Source organism: Podarcis melisellensis (genome assembly GCF_964234715.1).
Source record: "Podarcis melisellensis genome assembly, chromosome: 2".
Lineage (NCBI taxonomy): Eukaryota > Metazoa > Chordata > Lepidosauria > Squamata > Lacertidae > Podarcis > Podarcis melisellensis.
The window spans coordinates 10,097,070-10,117,370 of NC_138529.1; the positions used below are offsets into that span (position 1 = coordinate 10,097,070).

General features: G+C 44.2%; 2 protein-coding genes across 3 annotated transcripts in view; one reads left to right on the plus strand and one right to left on the minus strand.

Moving 5' to 3' along the window:
• The window catches only part of PFKM (phosphofructokinase, muscle), a 38,233-nt gene extending 33,851 nt beyond the window's left edge, over positions 1-4,382 (plus strand). The window contains exons 21-22 of the mRNA XM_081898609.1: positions 3,222-3,327; positions 3,648-4,382. Coding sequence (XP_081754735.1) covers positions 3,222-3,327; positions 3,648-3,795 — 254 coding nt within the window. The 3' untranslated portion in view covers positions 3,796-4,382. The remainder of the gene's footprint in view (positions 1-3,221; positions 3,328-3,647) is intronic.
• A 2,411-nt stretch (positions 4,383-6,793) lies between these two features.
• Positions 6,794-20,264, minus strand: ASB8 (ankyrin repeat and SOCS box containing 8). 2 transcript variants are annotated; one of them, XM_081898970.1, is made up of 5 exons: positions 20,197-20,233; positions 17,006-17,091; positions 14,292-14,454; positions 11,511-11,615; positions 6,794-9,722 (listed from the first exon to the last, which is right to left on the minus strand). In XM_081898970.1, exons 3-5 carry the CDS (start codon positions 14,406-14,408, stop codon positions 9,093-9,095), a joined length of 852 nt encoding a protein of 283 aa, XP_081755096.1. In that variant the 5' UTR covers positions 14,409-14,454; positions 17,006-17,091; positions 20,197-20,233; the 3' UTR covers positions 6,794-9,092. The 2 variants fall into 2 exon arrangements, with proteins under 2 accessions (XP_081755096.1, XP_081755095.1); XM_081898969.1 differs by lacking the exon at positions 17,006-17,091 and having other exon boundaries at positions 20,197-20,264.
• Between the last annotated feature and the right edge of the window lie 37 nt (positions 20,265-20,301).

Sequence of the window (20,301 nt, forward strand, 5' to 3'; positions counted from 1 at the left end):
TCCCTGTTGCATCATGCCATTAATGAATTTGGAAAGAGGCATCGCTCTCTAAAACTGCATAGGCTACTTATGCTATCAACCAGCTCAGTGTTGTCCACGGGTCACTGATAGGTTGTGCTCTCTAGGGTTTTAGATGGTTTTAGAAAGCCAGTGTGGTGTAGTGGTTAAGAGCGGTAGTCTCGTAATCTGGGGAACCGGGTTCGTGTCTCCGCTCCTCCACCTGCAGCTGCTGGGTGACCTTGGGCCAGTCACACTTCTCTGAAGTCTCTCAGCCCCACTCACCCCACAGAGTGTTTGTTGTGGGGGAGGAAGGGAAAAGGAGAATGTTAGCTGCTTTGAGACTCCTTAAAGGGAGTGAAAGGCGGGATATCAAATCCAAACTCCTCTTCTTCTTCTTCTTCTTCTTACCAACGGGGATCAACCAGAGATTAAATCTGGGATATTTTTCATGTGAAGCAGGTACACAACCACTGATCTACAGCCCTGCTTAAAACTCCTGTTTTCAGGTGACTATGAGGGACAACAACAACAAATGTTTATTCGGCTTTACGCCCATCATGAAACACAACACAACAAAACAAATCAAATAACACAGCGGAGTCGTACAAACCACAAGTAGTATAACACAGTTCACAACTCACAAGGACGGATATTAGCCATTCATAAAAAGTTTAAGATTAAGATTAAGATTAAAAATTTTTGGCACTACACTAAAATCAATATCTGATGTCATTGACTATGAGGGAGTCTTTGTAACTATACAGTGGTACCTTGGGTTAATAACTTAATTCGTTCTGGAGGTCCATTCTTAACCTGAAACTAATCTTAACCTGAAGCACCACTTTAGCTAATGGGGCCTCCCGCTGCTGCCGCTGTGCGATTTCTGTTCTCATCCTGAAGCAAAGTTCTTAACATTTCTGGGTTAGCGGAGTCTGTAACCTGAAGCGTCTGTAACCTGAGGTACCACTGTACTTTACAGAGTTGTGTAGAAGTTGCCCCGGGCTGTTCGGCCCTTTTAATAGCTCTCTTTTTTTTCCCTTAGAAAAACCACGCAACACTTGCTTTTAAAGTTTAAAAATAACATGGCTTTGACTTGCTGTACTTGCTCTTGTACCAGATTGAATGTACCAGAGGGGTAGTTGATACTTACTTTACTGAAACAAATTTACATGAATTCGTATCTGAGACTGACTGATATTTACAGACTAGCTCTGAGGAGGGCAGCAGCATAACACAACACACTTGCTGCTCTCACAGCTAAAGCTCCACGTACAGTGATAAATGAACAAACTGGAAAAAACTGCCTCGGTATATATATTTATGACACCACAAGATTCTATGCTACAGCATTAACCCTTTGCATAGTATTTTGAATGCAGCATTCCCACACCTTTGGCGCTGCCTGTTTTGGGGAATTACCGTATTTTTCGCTCCATAAGACGCACCTGACCATAAGACGCACCTAGTTTTAGAGGAGGAGAACAAGAGAAAAAAAATTCTCTCCCTCTCTGCGCAACACCTCTCCAGCAAAGCTGGAGGAGAAATGGAAGGGGCTCCGTTTCTCCTCCCGCTTCGCTGAAGGGGCACTGCGCAGAGAGGGAAAGCTGCGCAGAGCCTCTCCAGCGAAGCGAAGTCAGAACAGCAAGAGGGATCGCTGCGCAGCGAAAGCAGCAATCCTTGCTGTTCTGGCTTCTGGGATAGGGGGAGCGTTCCTCCCGTTGCCCTGAAGAGGCTTCGGGCGGCTATCCCTGAAGCCAGGAGAGCAAGAGGGATTGGTGCGCACCGATCCCTCTTGCTCTCCTGGCTTCTGGGATAGCTGCGCAGCCTGCATCCGCTCCATAAGACACACAAACATTTCCCCTTACTTTTTAGGAGGGGGAAAGTGCGTCATATAGAGGGGGAAATACGGTAGTGATTCTGGTCTCAGTTACATTTTTAATGTTCACCTGATGCACTGTATTGTGCTTCATTACTGGCGAGTTTTTTGTTTGATTGATTGATTTTGTAAGCCAATCTTGAAGACCCACTGGCTAAAACTGTATTTTAATGGATGGTGATATCAGTTATGGAATGGGCAGCAAGGGAGAGGGAGCTGTGGTCTTCAGGCCCTGTTTGAGGACATCACAGAGGCATTTGGCCGGCCGCTGTTGGAACACGGATGCTGTTAAAGGAATGAGGAGCCAGTAGCCCTGAAAATATTGTTTGACACCAACTCCCATCAGACCCATGGAACGCACTGTGGTCACCCTTCAGGACCTGTGTGTATAGATATTACCAGTTAATGCTTTCTTCACATACACAAAAGTCCTTCCTGATAATTAACCAATTAATTCATATTTTCTAATTAATATTAACATAAGAGCAACTGGGTGGGGGGGATGGTGCCTTCTAGGACTGTAAGAATTTATTGCCTAGTATTCATTGTATATGGAGTATATAGTATTGTATATAATATTCATTTGTATATTCATTGGATATACATTCAGAATGTATATGGAGACAATTCTGGGCCAAGTTTATTTTCTTTATTAACTCTTTAGATTCCCTTCAACAACAGAGGCTCTCAGGGTGGTTTATGAATGCTATTTAAAGCACAATAAGTGGGTGATAGCCAACGTTCATCATACTCAGAGAAGACCTACTGCAATGAATGAACTTAAATAACTTAGGCCTATTGAGTTCAGTTGATCTATTCTGAGCATGGTTTCAGCTAGCTATCACCCACTGTGGCATTGATAAAAATACAAACAAAATAAAACAGTAAACAATCATCAGTATTTTAAAAAAAACTTAAACACAATAAATTCAGCAGTGATAACTAATACAACATCACCCAGAACACTCTGGCTATACTGCATATCTGCTCACAAACATGGATTTTGACATAGTATGTTAAGATCTCTCCTGACATGGATAAGGGAAGGTTATGCATTTTAACTGTAGACAAATAGTTGACTTGTAACTTACTATATAACTTATTGTGGACTTTTCGCCACCAATCTCTTTCACATGAACAGGCATAAATACACCCAGATATTAAATTCCAGAAGATTTCCTTGAGAGTATTATTACTGCTTTGCTGAACTATTTATTAATGTTTAGTCTGCATTTCAGAATAAAATCTTTCCAGGGTATCTTAGAATATTAAGCAATAAAATTGCAAGTCCTCATTTTTCCAGATAATGAATTTGATGGGCATTTCCCACGATTTCTTTTTTCAGGTCGTATCTTTGCCAACAGCCCTGATTCAGCTTGCCTCCTGGGCATGCGCAGACGGGCCCTTGTATTCCAGCCCCTCTCCGAACTCAAAGAGCAGACTGATTTTGAGTAAGTGTCTCCTCTGTCTTGTAAACTCAAGTAAGTGAGGCTTCTGCAGTCAGGGTAATCTGCAATCCACAATATATCTGTTAGAAGTCCAATAACCTCACTAAAAATAATAACGCAGAAGTGGTTGCTAAAGACTCCCCAAGGCGGAGCCATTTTGCAAAGGGAACGATTGTGCCAGAGCCATGGAATCAATTGTGTTCCAGGGCTTTCCATGGGCTTCCGATGCTGGACTATGATGGGTCTTTGAACTGCTCCAACAAGGCTCTTCTGATTGTTCTTAGGTGGGTCTGAAACGCTCATGATCTCTCTCTCTCCAACAGGCACCGTATCCCCAGAACACAGTGGTGGCTGAAGCTTCGTCCCATCTTGAAGATTCTTGCCAAGTATAAGATTGAGTTGGATACCTCTGAGACAGCTCAAATAGAACATATCACTCGCAAGAGAGTATCCGGAGAAGGCGCCCTGTGAACAGCTAGCAGCTCTCCCTTTTAGTTATGACACTTAAGGAGACCTCTAAAGCAAAGTATTATTTTTTTTCAGTCCCCTTCCCCAGTTTAGCATGCAGCTGTCTCATCTAGTGTTTTGTGTAATGACTGGGACTGCATGCCTGCCACAAATGGAGGAGGCAACACCAAATGTCATCTAGTGCCATTTCATCTAGTGCCATATCTGCAGTATGTGAATGAATGAGTTAAAGGGAAATGTATGTTATTATATTCTACTCTTCCTTTTAGAAAGCTCAAGAGAGCTGACATGGGGCTCCTGGCGGTCTTCTATTCAGGCACCAGGTCTACTTTTTCTTCTGCTTTACTGGTGCTTATAAGGTTAGGTGGCCCTCTGTCTGAGGGTGGAGTGGGGATTTCAAACAGGAATGGTCATTTCAGCTTAAGTTCATCATGTTGAAATCTGGACTGGACTGAATATATTATTTTGCTATCAGGCCCTCTCCTTTGAACAGTGGCAGCTACCCCAGAACCCACAGTTGGAGTAAATTATAGCTTTGTGATTCAAGCTCTTCCAAATGCTGAAAATAAAATGGGAACTGTTTCACTAGAGGTTGCTGTTTGGATCTGCCATTTCAACACCATCTTTGTTCCTTCTTCTTTTGTAACATGCACAATGCAGGGGGAGTTGGACTGCAGGTATGGGAGATTTTAAAAAACCAAGCAGCCAACTGGCACCCAGCATTCAAAATTTGCCAGGCACATTTTGCACCAGGCTATCAGCCACCTGCGACCGAGTCAAGATGCCCCAGATGCTGGGATGGTGCCTGAAGTCTCCTACCATCTGGAGGTGCATGCCTAGGCATCCTTGACTGTTTTCACACACTAGCATCACATCACGTAGAATTCTACCAGTTATATTTTATCTGCACTATCAGAATGAATTGCAGGAACTAAAAAGTCATCTTGAAAAATACAGTTTTTGAGTTGTCTGGCCCCAAAATGGCAACTTTGGTGACTGTAACCCAGGTTTAAAATGAGTCATTGGGGCCTAGCTTATATATCTGAGTTTTTAATACTGCTGGCACCTGTACTAAACTAGACTGCATGTAAACTCTTCCATTTGCCAAAATACACGCACATCTCTTCTTATCTGGGGCAATCTCCACCTCCATGGATTTAAAACAGCCACTATGAATGAACATCGTTTGAAACCACCCTTATTAAGTGCATTAATATACAGTGGTACCTCCGGTTACATACGCTTCAGGTTACATATGCTTCAGGTTACAGACTCCGCTAACCCAGAAATAATGCTTCAGGTTAAGAACTTTGCTTCAGGATGAGAACAGAAATCGTGCTCCGGTGGCAGCAGGAGGCCCCATTAGCTAAAGAGGTGCTTCGGGTTAAGTACAGTTTCAGGTTAAGAACGGACCTCCGGAACGAATTAAGTACTTAACCCAAGGTACCACTGTATGTAAAAGTGCAACAGCAGCCCTTAGACACATGGAACAAAGCTACATGCAGACACTGGGGTTTGTACAGTCATACCTCATGTTATGTCCGCTTCATGTTACGTTCTTTCAGGTTGCGTCCCATGGCAACTCGGAAGTACCGGAAAGGGTTACTTCTGGGTTTCGCCGCTTGCGCATGCACAGAAGCGCAAAATAACATCACACACATGCGCAGAAGTGGCGAATCGCAACCCGCGCTGCTGCGGATTGTGTTCTTTTCATGTTGCAAATGGGCCTCTGGAACGGATCCCGTTCGCAACCAGATGTACCACTGTAGTGCTATATGCTTATTCTCCAACCTGCTAATTGATGGCCCGGCTAGCTACAAACTGCAACTGTACAACAGGAAGGCAGACTTCAGGCTTGTAGATTCTAGTTTGTTCCTGACTACAGTCCCAAAGTCTACTACCCCAAAGCTGGTGCAAAATACAGCCAACACTTAAAGGAATTCAGTGGCACGGCTGAACGGAACTTGCAGTTCCTACACACGAAAACCCATTCCTGGTTATCTCACTCCCTCCAGGCTTCCTTTAGCACACACACAGAGGGAAATAAAATGCACACATAATAAAGTAACAGTAGCCCTATGAAATGGCAACGGTGGGAAATAATTACAAAAAGGTTTCCACCAGGCAGTGTCTCCTACCAAGTTCCAAAAAGTAGAGGAAACAGCAGCAGGCAGCCCTCCAAGTCAGTTCCTTAGCAGAAAAGGCCTTCTTGCAATTCATCTGGTGGGAGGACTGAAGTAAGTAAATTTTAGTAACTATGTCTTAAGTACCTCAGGCAGTTGTTGAATGAGGGTTTCCTCTCTTTTCCCCTGCATCTAATCCTTGCCCCTTTTTTGCATGTGCACTCAGAAATATGTGCCTGTACATGAGGGAGTTTTGTCTTCCATATTGGACGGTGCTGTCTGTATATATTCTTTTCCCTAGTAAAAAAAATGTAAAAACAGACACCTGAAAAACAGCAAATTACTTTGAAAATGCCAATCTAGCCTCCGGCTAAGTCATGCTGACCACATGACCCGGAAGCTGTACGCCGGCTCCCTCGGCCAATAAAGCGAGATGAGCGCCGCAACCCCAGAGTCGTCCGCGACTGGACCTGACGGTCAGGGGTTCCTTTACCTTTAATGAACTTACAAAACTGACAGTAAAACTCAGGGAAATGTTTCACTGGCAGTGGTGTTAGATGCGCAATTTAAAAAAAAACCAAATCACTCCAGAACATGATAGAGGCAGGAACTGTTTGTATACATTTCTTCCCAGCTACTTATCCTTACTGAAAAGGGAAGTGCTTGATGTTGTCATTCCTCTTCCTTTGGCAAAACCCACTCCACATTAAATAGAACCCAGGTTAGTTGCTGTATTACGCCATACTGTGCACACCAGAAAGACTTCTGGGTTCGTGGTGGTGCGGCAATCTGACAGCTATCTGCTGGAGAGATGGCAAGAGGAAATAGCAGGAGACCAGCAGCATGACACTCTCACAATGAAAACACTGCAAGCTAAATTGCTTCTACACCACCATTTTTAATTAGCAAACTTTTAATACTCCACACAAGTTATTTGCTCACCTAATGAACCTTCTTCCTCCATAGCAACCAAACACTTGGGCAAAGGGAATTTTGAGCTCATGCCATGATTTGTTCCTCCCAATATGTGGCTTCTGACTGTCCAGCATGTACTCAGGTAGGCTTAACTCAATGAGAGAGAGGTGTTCCCAGAGTGGATGGCAACTGCATTGCCACTGTTATAAGGAAGACATGATTTCGGTGGTTCTTAAAAGTATGGTGCAATGTTTCTGGATTGCCTGTGAATGGAAAGAACTACAGCTCCATATAAGGTTATGGCTCTCCTTATATGAAACAGCCTTTTAACCACCTGACTCATGGCTTAGGACACTGTTCATTTTACCAAGTGATTGGAGCAATCCCACACTGCCCAGTTGGATGCATTCACTGCTCAGAATTAGTTCACACTCCCTACCCAACCAACAGCGATATCCTGAGGGATGTAAGGGAATCCTAGAAGCATCTCCTATCCTCAGAAAATTTCATTTCATTTTTAAGCCTTGGCTGAAAGTAGAGGGAGCTGGGCCTTCAGGCAACAGTATCACTGGGCTATCCATCCTTCCTCGTGATCTAAGGAAATTAGGTTATCCTAGAGTGTAAATTGAAAGATAGCTATAATTTTACAATCGGGAAACCCTGTGTGTCAGCTATCGAAGTTAAAGAACTGGACTGAGCAAACAAAAGCTGGTCCTTGGGAGATTTGCGACAGCACGTGGGCTCAGATGCTGCTTCTGTCCTCTAATCAATTTGCTGTAAATAAATGCAGGATTCATAGCTGCAGGTAGTAATAAACCTTTACTGTTGCTTGGACACTAAAGGATGGATGGAAACACCTTGAAACCTTTAGAGGTTTTTTTTAATGCAGCAGTGTTTTAAGTATTAAAATACCCCCTACCCCGTGAACACTCTGTTGCTAATTAAGGAAAACACAGTAAAGCACAGCTGAAATTGAGTAATGTGACAGCAAACCAGAAATTAACTGAATATGCTATAAACCTATGACACTCCAGATGCTGCTGAACTACAATTCTCATCAGCCTTAGCAAGCATGGCCAGGGATGATGGGAACTGTAGTTCAATGAGGCTCAAAACAGACCCTTTCAAACTGCAAGGAGACTGAAGAATATACTTACTAAGCTCTAAAGCCATAAATAAGATACACGAGCACACTATGTAGGCGGCAACCAACTTCCTTATCATTCAGGGTACAAATCTCATACATGTACTTCTTGTACCTATCTTGCTACTTGACTTTTTAAAGAAAAAACTCACTGTGATTTAGTCTGACTGGCCTGCTTTCTGGGGCTCAGCTGAACCCTTCTCCGATGAAGGGCGGATCTAAACATGCAGGAGAACATGATTGAAAGGAGGATTATCATCTCAGAGTGTCGGTTTGAACCTGCACACTGCTTTTGCTTTACATTATCACTTTACATTCGGACAGCAAATAAAGGACTGCTGAAGAACTTGTTGCCCTGAGGCGTGTGTTTTCTACTTGCAGGGGTTTGGTTCCTCAACCTGACTCCCAACCAAGGGCCATTCACAAATCATATTCTCCACCTACAGTCTGAAGTGAGACAGTCCACTACCACCTTGGGATTTGTTGTGGAATTTCATTCTGCTGCACATGAAGATCTGGCCAAAGTATCAAAACATGATCCACTACTTTGGAGAGAATTCTCCCTCTCCTGCCAATCTGATGAGTGGATAGGAGAGACACAAAGGGGGCAGTGTAACAGAGAAGGGCTGCCATTGCTCCAATCCATCAAGCCACTTTGCCTTGCAGCAGAAAATGAAATGGCAAGACAGGCCTGCTGACTCAAGAGTGTAAGGCTAGAAGCAGGAAGGTCACCAATAATTCGGCTTTTGTGCCTTCCCCACCTCCTCCTCCAGCCTGATACGTGGCTCCACCTTCCCTTTGTGTAAAAGATTCTCAGGAGAAATCAGATCGAGGAATTCAGAGAAGAACTGCTGCAGGAGGCGAAGAGCAGGGTTCTTTCTCAAGAACCAGACATTACACCTTCCAGCCTCTCTCGGTGAAGAAAAGAAGGAAAAAATGAGAAACTAAGGGAAACCACCAGCCAATGTCAGAACCAGTATCCCCTGTGCGGTTACACACAGATCTGCAAAAAAACTACTTCATATCGCTGCTACAGTCAGTTGAAAGCACCAGGAAAGGAGCTGCACAGTAAGTCAACCAAAGTGAGCTCTTAACAGAGACTTGCGAGGCTTTAGCTGTCATTTAAGCAACACATACTCTTTCAGAGATTCTGGCAGAGGGAGCTCCTTCACGGCATCTGGCAGGAACTGGACTCCCAGGCTGCGGCGCACAGCATAGCGCGACAGGGTCTTTAAGGTGCCCGGGGCGGAGCACAGGGTGGTGAGCTTTTCGCAGAGTTGCTGATCCCGCGTGACTTCGCGGGGCATCGTGCCGTTCTTCCGTAACTCAAAGTGTCCTACGGCTCTGTGGAGGAGATCGAAGCAGGAGTCTTCCCTCTCGGTGCCGAGTCCTCTGACCAGCAGGGCAACCAACCTTGAAATCGGGGTCTGCCCCTTCATATTGACCACCCGGACCTCTGCCCCGTATTCCAGAAGGATGCTCACACTCTCCAGGTTTCCCTTCATGGCTGCCCAGCTCAGGGGGGTGTCGTTGTTGTAATCCAGAGCATTGACAAAGGCACCGCTTTCTAAGAGTGTTCGGACGCATTCAGCATTGTTCTTGAAGGCGGCCCAGTGCAGTGGCGTGTCCTTGTTGCCATCCAGAGCATTTGGATTTGCCCCGTATTCTAATAGGATCTCTACGCAGGTCTCGTCCTTTTCCGCTGCATAGTGAAGTGCTGTTCGGTTGTAGCCATCAAGGGCATTGACCTGAAAAAGCAGAAACGGGATTCTTCATGTGTTTGTGGAGTTTATTATCGGCAAGAGGAAAATGACCAAAACTTGGCTAAGAAAGATGGGTAGCGGAATCATTCCATTGCAATCCCCATCAGCCAAAACACTTGTCCCATGATCATCACTCTAATACCGGACCCATTCAATGAGTTTCCTCTGAAGCAGAAAACTCTCAAGTACAGTGGTACCTCGGGTTACAGACTCCGCTAACCCAGAAAGAGTACCTCGGGTTAAGAACTTTGCTTCTGGATGAGAACAGAAATTGTCCAGCCGCGGCGCAGTGGCAGCAGGAGGCCCCATTAGCTAAAGTGGTGCTTCAGGTTAAGAACAGTTTCAGGTTAAGAACGGACTTCCAGAACAAATTAAGTTCTTAACCCGAGGTACCACTGTATCATGCTGCTGCTCTGGCCCTTATTTTTTAGAAACAGCAAACGAAAAGGGAATGGCCACCTCCCATCTTGCTCTGTGAGATTCCAGGGGCCAATATTTATTTAAATAATTCCGTCACTGCAGTTTCTAAGCAGTGCACAACAGGGATTCAGGAGGGATGCTATTGAACTAACCACTGCCAAAGAAAGAATGCTGGAGGAGATGAAGGCTTGTTGTAATCCAGCACAGGCAAGCTTACTATGTTCTCCAGGCCTTGAGCTCTGTACAAGGATGGCAACTTGTGTGATTTCACTAATTCCTTGAGAACTTAACTTGGACCCAGACTTTCAAATGTCTGCTCTGAAATGATGTAACACCAGAGAGAACAGTAAGGGGACAGGGGGGTTGCTGCAGGGGGAAATGGAAGAAAATCTGTTCCCTTCACTTTACCACCAGAATCCATGAACTGGGATTTTTGGGTGGGGTGTTTTTTTTTTTACATTCAAGTGGTGTATAAATTTTGTAAATTAAATAAATAAAAGCCTTCTGTGGACAGAAGGAGCCCTTCTATTCATAGACAGCTGTTTGGATCCAAACCTAAAAGCCACTGAGATTTGATAATCTTATTTTTATAATCTCATTTTAGGAATTCTAAAACCCAGGATGATAATGATGACGCATTTGGTCTCGTGGCCTTGTCATTTTCCTACCTGTAAAAACTTTTGTCAGAATTAAAGGCGATGCTGAAACACACACACAAGAGAATGTGACTATTAATGAGGGGCAGCAACCCCCCCCCCCAAAAAAAACCCCAGACTGCCCATAATTCAACAGATGATCAAACTGGCACAGGACTAAACTGTTCAGGGAAGTTTTTAATGTGTAACATTTTAATGTATTCTTAATCTTTCTTGGAAGCCGCCCAGAGTGGCTGGGGAACAAATAATAAATTTATATTATTATATTATTATAAACTGGGCCATGTCAATCAATCAGGCAAATAATTTTTGAGCCAGAGAGCTAAACTCCAGCCACCTATTCAAAATAATGGTCAGGATCCCAACAACTGTGCAAGCCATTCACTATGCCCAAGAGGGCTTGACCTTATGATTTCTAAAATGGCACATTTCCTTACCTCTCGACCTCAGCCCCCAGAAGGCAAACCGCTTTGAAAACACATAAAACCCTGTTTTTCCCCCTCCTAGCTCTTGCACCTAAAGGAATATGTCTCAATCTAGTTGTGCGATATGTAATACTGTGTGTGTGTGTGTGTGTGTGTGTGTGTGTGTGTGTGGTCTATCACAAGGATACCCCTTTGAACATTCAGAAGTGCTCTACAAACCCCCTCACATCTGTCATGTTTGCTGGATCTGTTCTTAAATAGGCTCTTCTTACCTCAGCTCCTTTTTCCAAGAGCAGCTCAATGCAGTCGGCGTCAGCAACCATGCAAGCACAGTGCAATGGCTTCAGGGTACCGTGCATACAGTTAACATCTGCTCCCTGGAAGAACACAAATCGGGAAAGCACAGTAAGAGAGGTTCTGCCAGCTTATTTATTTCTGATCTCAGTGGATCATGAATAACTTTTGCAATACAGTGGTACCTCGGGTTACATATGCTTCAGGTTACATACGATTTAGGTTACAGACTCCGCTAACCCAGAAATAGTACCTTGGGTTAAGAACTTTGCTTCAGGATGAGAACAGAAATCGTGCTCCGGCAGCGGCGCAGCAGCAGGAGGCCCCATTAGCTAAAGTGGTGCTTCAGGTTAAGAACAGTTTCAGGTTAAGAACAGACCTCCGGAACGGATTAAGTACATTGGGGTACTTCACATTTATGGTGCGTCTCTGTGATTTAAGCCAAAAAATCTAAACCCCAAATCCATATAAGTCTCTTCATATTTATTACTCTCACAGCTATTTATTTACTGCTGTAGCATTCTAAAGGTGGCTAAAAAATGGGAGAGAACCTGCTTCCTGCAAGGCCTGCTCCATTTGCTTGAGGAAGCTAGGAAAGTAAAGATCGGCATCCCTCTTTCCTCTTTAGACTCTACTATGGAGAACACATCCAACAAGACAAGGAGCTCAGGTTCAGACTGTGGCCTTTTTCCATACACCCAGTATCTTGGGGTCTCCTCATGTCACAAGGAACTGTATGGATTGCTCATATTTAATGAAATGGATTTTATTGCTAGCAACACAGGTTGTACTCAGGGGAACTGAGTGACAATTGAACCTGAAGTGTTCAATTGTGTACTTCAGATGTACGGTAAATTGAGAAGCCATAATCAAGTGATCAGCTGGCCCCAGCCTTCAGCCAAAGCTTGCTTTCCCCCTTCTCTCCCGGAGAGAATTATAATATACAGGAGACAACCGTTTTGCACGGGGGTTCTGTTCCTGGCCCCCACAGGCATAAGCCCGCTCCGTCCCCATTCTGTCCTATTCTGGGTCCAAAAGTACCCGCAAGTTGGTGGTCACATGTCAGTTGAACTTGCCTAAAATGGTCACCACCTGTATTTTCAAACACCTGCTTTAAAAAGCTAATCTCTTAACTCTGGCGTCTCCAAACAGGCCTCCCTCTTCTTTTCCCTTCCCTTGTGTTTCTGTCTTACCAAACAGATTCAGGCCCCAGCCTCCAGCTACTTTTATTTATGTACAACACTCTGTTACTGTGTGCATTCTGGAAAGATTACTATCTTATACTGTATTTTATTTAACAGCAGGGAGAGGAAGAACGAGGATAGCAAACAAACATCAAGAACCATATCAGCTTCCATGGGCTCTTTGGCCAACAGGCTGACTTATAGTACATTTCTGGCAGACTAAGTACCTGGGAATTAATATAGCAAAGCAGTTGGCAGCATCAATCAAACCTAACGTGGAGCTCTGTGACTACAAGTGCTGAGAAATCAGAAACTAAAGTAGTCTTAGCACTGCCCTTTGGAGTTAAAGACTGACTACATATTCTTTTGAATATCAGAAATGTCACATTTAAACTGGTCTGAGGAACACTATTCAATACTTATTAACACTGAGACTAAAATTAACATCTATCCTCCTTTCTCCTTTATAGAGCCCAAATCCACATGGATCACCTCTTGACTCCCCCAGATTTGTGGGCAACAAGGAACAGGTTTGTGGCCAGTAAAATTGTTTCAATGCTCTTCCAAACTTGCCTCTATTCACTGTAAGCTGTCTGCTGTACATACACTCTAAAAATATTCAGTAGTTTAGATTTACACTCAAGATGCATCAAGGGCAGGTTAGCAAGCAGCCACAGCCGACATAACCTCACCCATCAGAAAGGAGGATTCTTATCCCTACGGTTGCAGTCCAAAATACAGCAGTGGCCACAATGTACAGATGATCTAAGATCTGGGCTATCTTGGCTGTATGACATAATGCATACTTCACAGAGCGCAACTTCAGTTCAAGTGTCTATTACATGCTCAACCACTGGTATCTGTGTGGTCAGTTACAGCACAGCACATTTGTTCTGGCCTGCTTGAGAAAAGCAGGGGGAAATAGAAGTTAAAGGGAAATAAGGAGATCTTTCTCCTCTAATGGAGCAAAAGCAGCCCATGCTGGCCATTCCCAGACAGTGCTGTTCTGCTCTAGGTTCACTAGGAACAGGAAGCAGGTTAATGCCACCCTATCTTAGTGTATTTTTGGTATTTGTGGAAGCCGCCCAGAGTGGCTGGGGAAACCCAGCCTGATGGACGGGGTACAAATAAATTATTATTATTATTATTATTATTATTATTATTATTATTATTATTACTACTACTACTACTACTATAGTGGCTACTACTACTACTACTACTATAGTGGCCTCAAGTGCATTCCTTTACTTTTATAAAAGTATAAAATGAATGGTTACCATCCCATCCCATAGGGGAAACAAAGTGTTACACCAATGAAGCCGTGTCTCTCTCTCCCTCACCCCAAAGGCAGTTTGCAGAAAGATGCACCATATGTTACCGTGGATGCACAGGATTGGTCCCCACCTCTTAAACTCATTAACCCTGGTTTAAAAGTGAAACCAACAGCAGCCCAAAGGAAATCCTGCCTAGGACTGTAGCTGAGCCATATAACTGAACCAAGACATACAGAGGTTTTTAGGAGATTCCAAAGCACAACTTCCAGAGCTAAAACATCTCTGTAGTCTTCCAACATACCCTCCTGATAAGGTCTTCGACATTGTCATGCGGGAAGGATCGGATGGCTGCAATAGTCCGGATCAAGCGCTCCGACAAAGAATATTTACTCTGAATGCTCTGCATAATATACCACATACTGGAACTCAAGTTTCCTTGGGTTAATTCACATGCTCAATGTTGCCTGTGGTGGAGACAAAAGAGAAATGCAGAAGAAAGCTTTAAAAAGGAAGAAAGCGCACGGAAGTTCAAGGGAACGACACCCACTAATAATAAAAATTGTGAAAAAGAAAAGACTTGGCATCTTGTTACATTTCGCCCAGCACAGGATTCCTGCAGCATCAAGTGATGGTTTGGGTGCCAAGGGTGGGGGATGCCAGAGGCAAGAAGTGGATACAGGTGTGACTTAGCTATGCAAAACCAAGAGGTTTCCATACACTCAGGTGCACATACCCCACAACTTACCTCACCCAGGCATGCAAGAGGCATAATCACATCAAGGACATATTGCAGTTGGGCAAAAGCACCCAAGGGCTGCCAAAAGGCATGGACTGGGAATAGTCCCAAGCACCAGACAGTCAGGCATTCAGGGTCTGAGTCTCCACTCATGGTCTATTTTGACCAATAGCCGCTCTATGTGGTCTCCTGGATAGGTTTTTGTTCTGCCCATTTAACTGATAGAATTTGGGATCATCTGCATATGACGCATGTGCTCTAGTACTTTGCTACTGCCCCTTCCAAATCCAATGCCCTATGCATTTTGAGCTATACTTTTTGAAAAAATAGCAGAGCAGAGCTAAGAAATATCTCTGCTTTAGGCTTAGAGAGCCCCAGCCAGTCAAAGGGGGTAATTCTGGGTTTTGTTGTTTAGTCGTTTAGTCATGTCCGACTCTTCGTGACCCCATGGACCAGAGCACACCAGGCACTTCTGTCTTCCACTGCCTCCTGCAGTTTGGTCAAACTCATGCTGGTAGCTTCCAGAACACTGTCCAACCATCTCGTCCTCTGTCATCCCCTTCTCCTTGTGCCCTCCATCTTTCCCAACATCAGGGTCTTTTCCAGGGAGTCTTCTCTTCTCATGAGGTGGCCAAAGTATTGGAGCCTCAGCTTCAGGATTTGTCCTTCCAGTGAGCACTCAGGGCTGATTTCCTTCAGAATGGAGAGGTTTGATCTTCTTGCAGTCCATGGGACTCTCAAGAGTCTCCTCCAGCACCATAATTCAAAAGCATCCATTTTTCGGCGATCAGCCTTCTTTATGGTCCAGCTCTCACTTCCATACATCACTACTGGGAAAACCATAGCTTTTACTATACGGACCTTTGTTGGCAAGGTGATGTCTCTGCTTTTTAAGATGCTGTCTAGGTTTGTCATTGACAATTCTGGGTTAGAAAGGCCAATTATTTGACTGGTATATTAATACTTTGGCTGGAACAAACTGAGGCACATGCTGCAACAGTTCTTAAGATGGCCAGTCAGGCTCAATACAGCTTTAAAAGATTAGCACTGGGTCACTGTGTGTAGTGGGTTTGCTTGGTATTGATCTTCCTTTCACTTGCTAAGAAACAGGTCATCCAACACCTGTACAACTTTACACCCAACTTCACTACAAACAGAAGGCTGAAAATCATTCTGTGAGAAGTTACTGTGGCAATGGGAAGAGAACAGGTGGGTATTTTTTTACTATAAAACAGAGGTCACAGTAAACCAATATGGTTTGTATGGCAAACTGCAAAATGGGTGAATCTGAAACCTAAGTGAGTAGGAGGTTCTGCACTGGAAAATTCAATATTGATAACCTGCAGTATTTAGGACCTAAAAGTCAACAGAGGCATTGTACTGTTGTTGTTTTTTAAAGCAACAGGACCCTGACCACAGGGATAATAATCTAGAGATAAACAGAAGCAGAACAGTGGAGGAGTTTTTGTGTTTGTTTTTTTAATGGCCTCTTCTGAATTGTTCAGTGCACAGCTAATTAAAACAATCAGGACCTGAGGCATGATTTCTAAAGGGACCTGGTTAGCCAAGTACACTGGTACAGTACTTTGGTTGTCAAACTTAATCCGTTCCGGGAGTCTGTTTGACTCCTGGAAACGTTTGAAAACCAAGGTGCAGCTTCTAATTGGCTGCAGGAGCTTCCTGCACTCAGTCAGAAGCCGGGTCGGACATTTGGCTTCCAAAAAAAGTTCAAAAACTGGAACACTTACTTCTGGGTTTTTGGCATTCAGTAGCCAAAATGTATGAGTACCAAGGCATTCAAGAAACAACTGAGTGACAACATGAGAGAGAGTGTGAAAAAGATAAGAAGATGGAGATTAACTAAGGGTATTGAACTGGAAGAATACAAGGGGAAACTAGCATCTAAAGCTGGGAAGGGGGCTGGTGGTAAGCTTATTCTCGATGGATGTTCTCTGCTTTTTTTGGCAGGTTACTGTAACTGTTTTTCTCATGCAGGATGACTTTGGGGCAGGCACTTCACAACAAAAATCTGTGTGGAACCCATTCTAGGCTATAAGCATGCCAAACACTCAATATTTTGCCAACAGAGTCCATATGCAATGCAACAATACTGAAAAAATAGCAGACATTCAAGGCACACTGTGGCAGCAGGCAGCAGAACTCCTTTTATATGGAGAATCCGGTTGCATTATTTGCATGTTTGGAAGAACAAAACGTGAAACCAAACTGCATGATGCAATCATATCTATTGTGCAAGTGTTACATCCTAGACTAGCCACCTTTTAAAATACATTGTGCTTCCTTTTTCATCATTCTTGTTCTTGTTTTAGAAGGGTTTCAAATTTTAAAGAAAAAATGCAAGGCCCTGCAAATTTTGCAACCAGAATAAAAGTATTCAATTCAGGAAGTCACCTTAATTTCAATAATCTGCTCCAGTTTTGCAAGCTGTCAGTGTACAAGTAGCACCCAAGGCTATTAAGTTATAGTATATGTGATGCAAGCATCATCTCAGTAATTTGTTTTTATAAACAAGATGAAAAACTGGGTGGCACAAGGCACACTTTATTATTATTAGTTGCTTTTTGAAAAAGAAACTCAAAGCAACTTACAGAAATTAACATTAAAAACAAGGACTAAACAACCTAAAATAAACTATCTGTATGTATCTCTATATACACAGGTCCCACCCCACTAAAATGTAAGCTGAAAATTTAGATCCAAATTCATAACAATGTTTTTGCCCAGCATGTGAGAACAAAGACAGCACAAGGCTTGCCTCCCTGGAGAGAACATTCCATAAAGGGGAGCCACAACTAAAAATGCCCCTTCTCTTGTTGCCACCCTCCACACCTCCCTTGGAGGGGGCACATGGAGAAGGGCCTTAGATGAAGAACGCAGAGGGAAGAATGGTCCATGTGAGGAGAGGCAGTCCCTGAAGTATTAAGGTCTAGAGAAGCACCAAGCTTCCTAGGTCATAACCAGCATTTTGAACTAAGCTCAGAAACTACTTGTGCCAATAAGAAACCTGGCCACTGAATTCTGCACAGCTGCAGTTTCTGAGCCATCTTTAAAGGCATATAACACATTGCAGTATCTTAACCTAGAGATAGATGCTGCAGTCTCAGTGACACATAAAATACTGTCAGAAGCATTTCTTCTTTTTTACTCAACTCAGGTGGCCAAGAGAACTACAGAGGGTTGTATATAAGATGGAAGTCAACTAAGCAGACAAATGCACTCCCCATTTTGGGTAGAAAGGGGAGCAAGAAAAACATGCAACTGTGGAACACTGCTGTGACTGACACTGCCTTCCAATTAGGAATGAGATGAAACAGATAAATAATAAACCACTAATTCCCAGAAGGTGTGCTGCAAGGGAATAGCTATCAAGCCACGAGAAACAAACAAGAAGCATTCAACAGCCTAGTTCTGCCAGCTCCCAGACAGCTGTACTGCCTGCCTATAACTCTTGAATGTATTCTGGGTGAAAGCACTTTAGTCACAATGCATGATGCATCCCTTCCCTGTCACACATTACATGCATGCCATGTATCACTGCTCATACCAAGATGCACTTCTACTAAAAGAAGAAAAACGTATGCTTCACTGTTAACCTGATGCAAGGGATGCATTAGACACCATTTGACATATTACTACATAAAACATCTTCCAATAGCCTTAGTGTAAGCTGACTGAGGTGCCAGTTAGCTCTGTTGGTTAATTAGAAAACACTTCAAAAATAGCAGTAGGATTAATTAACACCTTTCAGTTAAGACCAACTGAAAGATCACAAAGTAATGAGAAAGAATTCAGATTCCCAGAACTCTTCAGCAGCAAGCTTAACATGCCACCTGAAGAATAGCTTTGAGGACCAGTGTGTCTCTGTGGCGAGTCTTTTTCATCCTATTACAGATGTTAAATAGGTTACAAACGCCAGAATGTTTGTGTTCTCATCAAACACTCCTTTGTGACTATCACTGTGCTTTACACATATGCAAGTTTTCAACATAATTGTCAGTTTGCATTCTTGTATTTTGCTTCCCCCACGCTTCACTCCTTACACCCAAGCGCCTACGCCAGCTAACCTGGGCTAACACTTGACGCACCTGATGACATGGGCTCTAGACCACACAAACAAAGCATGTCATCATAAACGTTTAAGAGGCAACAAGACTCTCTTGCGGTTTTGAATTAACAAGCACTGCCTCTGCGTTACCTTTTGTATTTCAATGCAAGCCGCATAATCGCCACATACCCTCGCCTCACATGTAGGCTCTCTATGTAACTTGACATATAACGATATACATGTTTATGGGCATAGCCTCACATGTAGGCTCCCTATGTAACTTGACATATAAGGATATACATGTTTATGGGCATAGCCTCACATGTAGGCTCCCTATGTAACTTGACATATAAGGATATACATGTTTATGGGCATAGCCTCACATGTAGGCTCCCTATGTAACTTGACATATAAGGATATACATGTTTATGGGCATAGCCGGGTTTTATGTTGGGGGGACAGGACCACCACCTGTCGTCATCCTCTGTCTGGCTCTGTCTAGCAGATTTGAAATAAACTCTCACAACAACAGTTAATTTACAGTCCTTTCTTTAGACTCCAAGTGCTCAGAAAAACCTGCCCAAAATCTTTCTACAATCTCTGAATTAAGTATTTTTTTTATTTGATGCGGGGGAAATGCCCTCCCTGCCTACGCCCATGTACATTTTGAATACTTCTCTCTCTCTATAGCCACCTAGATCTCTGTATTCACAACACAGAAGCTTGGCGGGATTTCTGTTGTTGTATTGTTGCTTGTATTCTGTTGTTGTGTTGTTTTGAATTCTGGTGCTGGAGGAGACTCTTGAGAGTCCCGTGGACTGCAAGAAGATCAAACCTATCCATTCTGAAGGAAATCAGCCCTGAGTGCTCACTGGAAGGACAGATCCTGAAGCTGAGGCTCCAATACTTTGGCCACCTCAGGAGAAGAGAAGACTCCCTGGAAAAGACCCTGATGTTGGGAAAGATGGAGGGCACAAGGAGAAGGGGACGACAGAGGACGAGATGGTTGGACAGTGTTCTCGAAGCTACCAGCATGAGTTTGACCAAACTGCGGGAGGCAGTGGAAGACAGGAGTGCCTGGCGTGCTCTGATCCAGGGGGTCACGAAGAGTCGGACACGACTAAACGACTAAACAACAATTGTTGTTGTGGCAGACATTTTTGGGCATGGAAACGAGCGGTTGGGAAAGAGGCGAGCTGGAGCCCCCAGAGGCCGCCCAGAGGTGGTGGTGCTGGGGGTTGTCGCACCGCCCATGCAGGGTCCCTGGGGTCGCCTCTCGCTCACCACCAGCCCCACCAGCGCCCCTCCCCGGCGGCGTCGCCTCCGCCGTCCGCGGAGGCCAGACGGAGCGGACCCCGCACCACAGGGCGAGGCCTGCCCGGCCCCTGCCGCCGCCTCACTCACCGACCCGGCGTCGACCCCGGCCCGCGCGCCCTCCAGCAGCGCTCCGGAAGCTCAAGCGCCGCTGACCCGGAAGCAGTAAAAAGAAGAAGAAACCCCCTCAGGCAG

Bases quoted from the DNA above. Each gene is read 5' to 3' on its own strand.
- ASB8 (XM_081898969.1), bottom strand. From the start codon at position 14,408: ATGTGGTATATTATGCAGAGCATTCAGAGTAAATATTCTTTGTCGGAG. The intron at 11,616-14,291 runs GTATGTTGGAAG...GTGTTCTTCCAG, and splicing joins TCGAAGACCTTATCAGGAGG to GGAGCAGATGTTAACTGTAT. The intron at 9,723-11,510 runs GTAAGAAGAGCC...CTGCTTTTTCAG, and splicing joins TCTTGGAAAAAGGAGCTGAG to GTCAATGCCCTTGATGGCTA.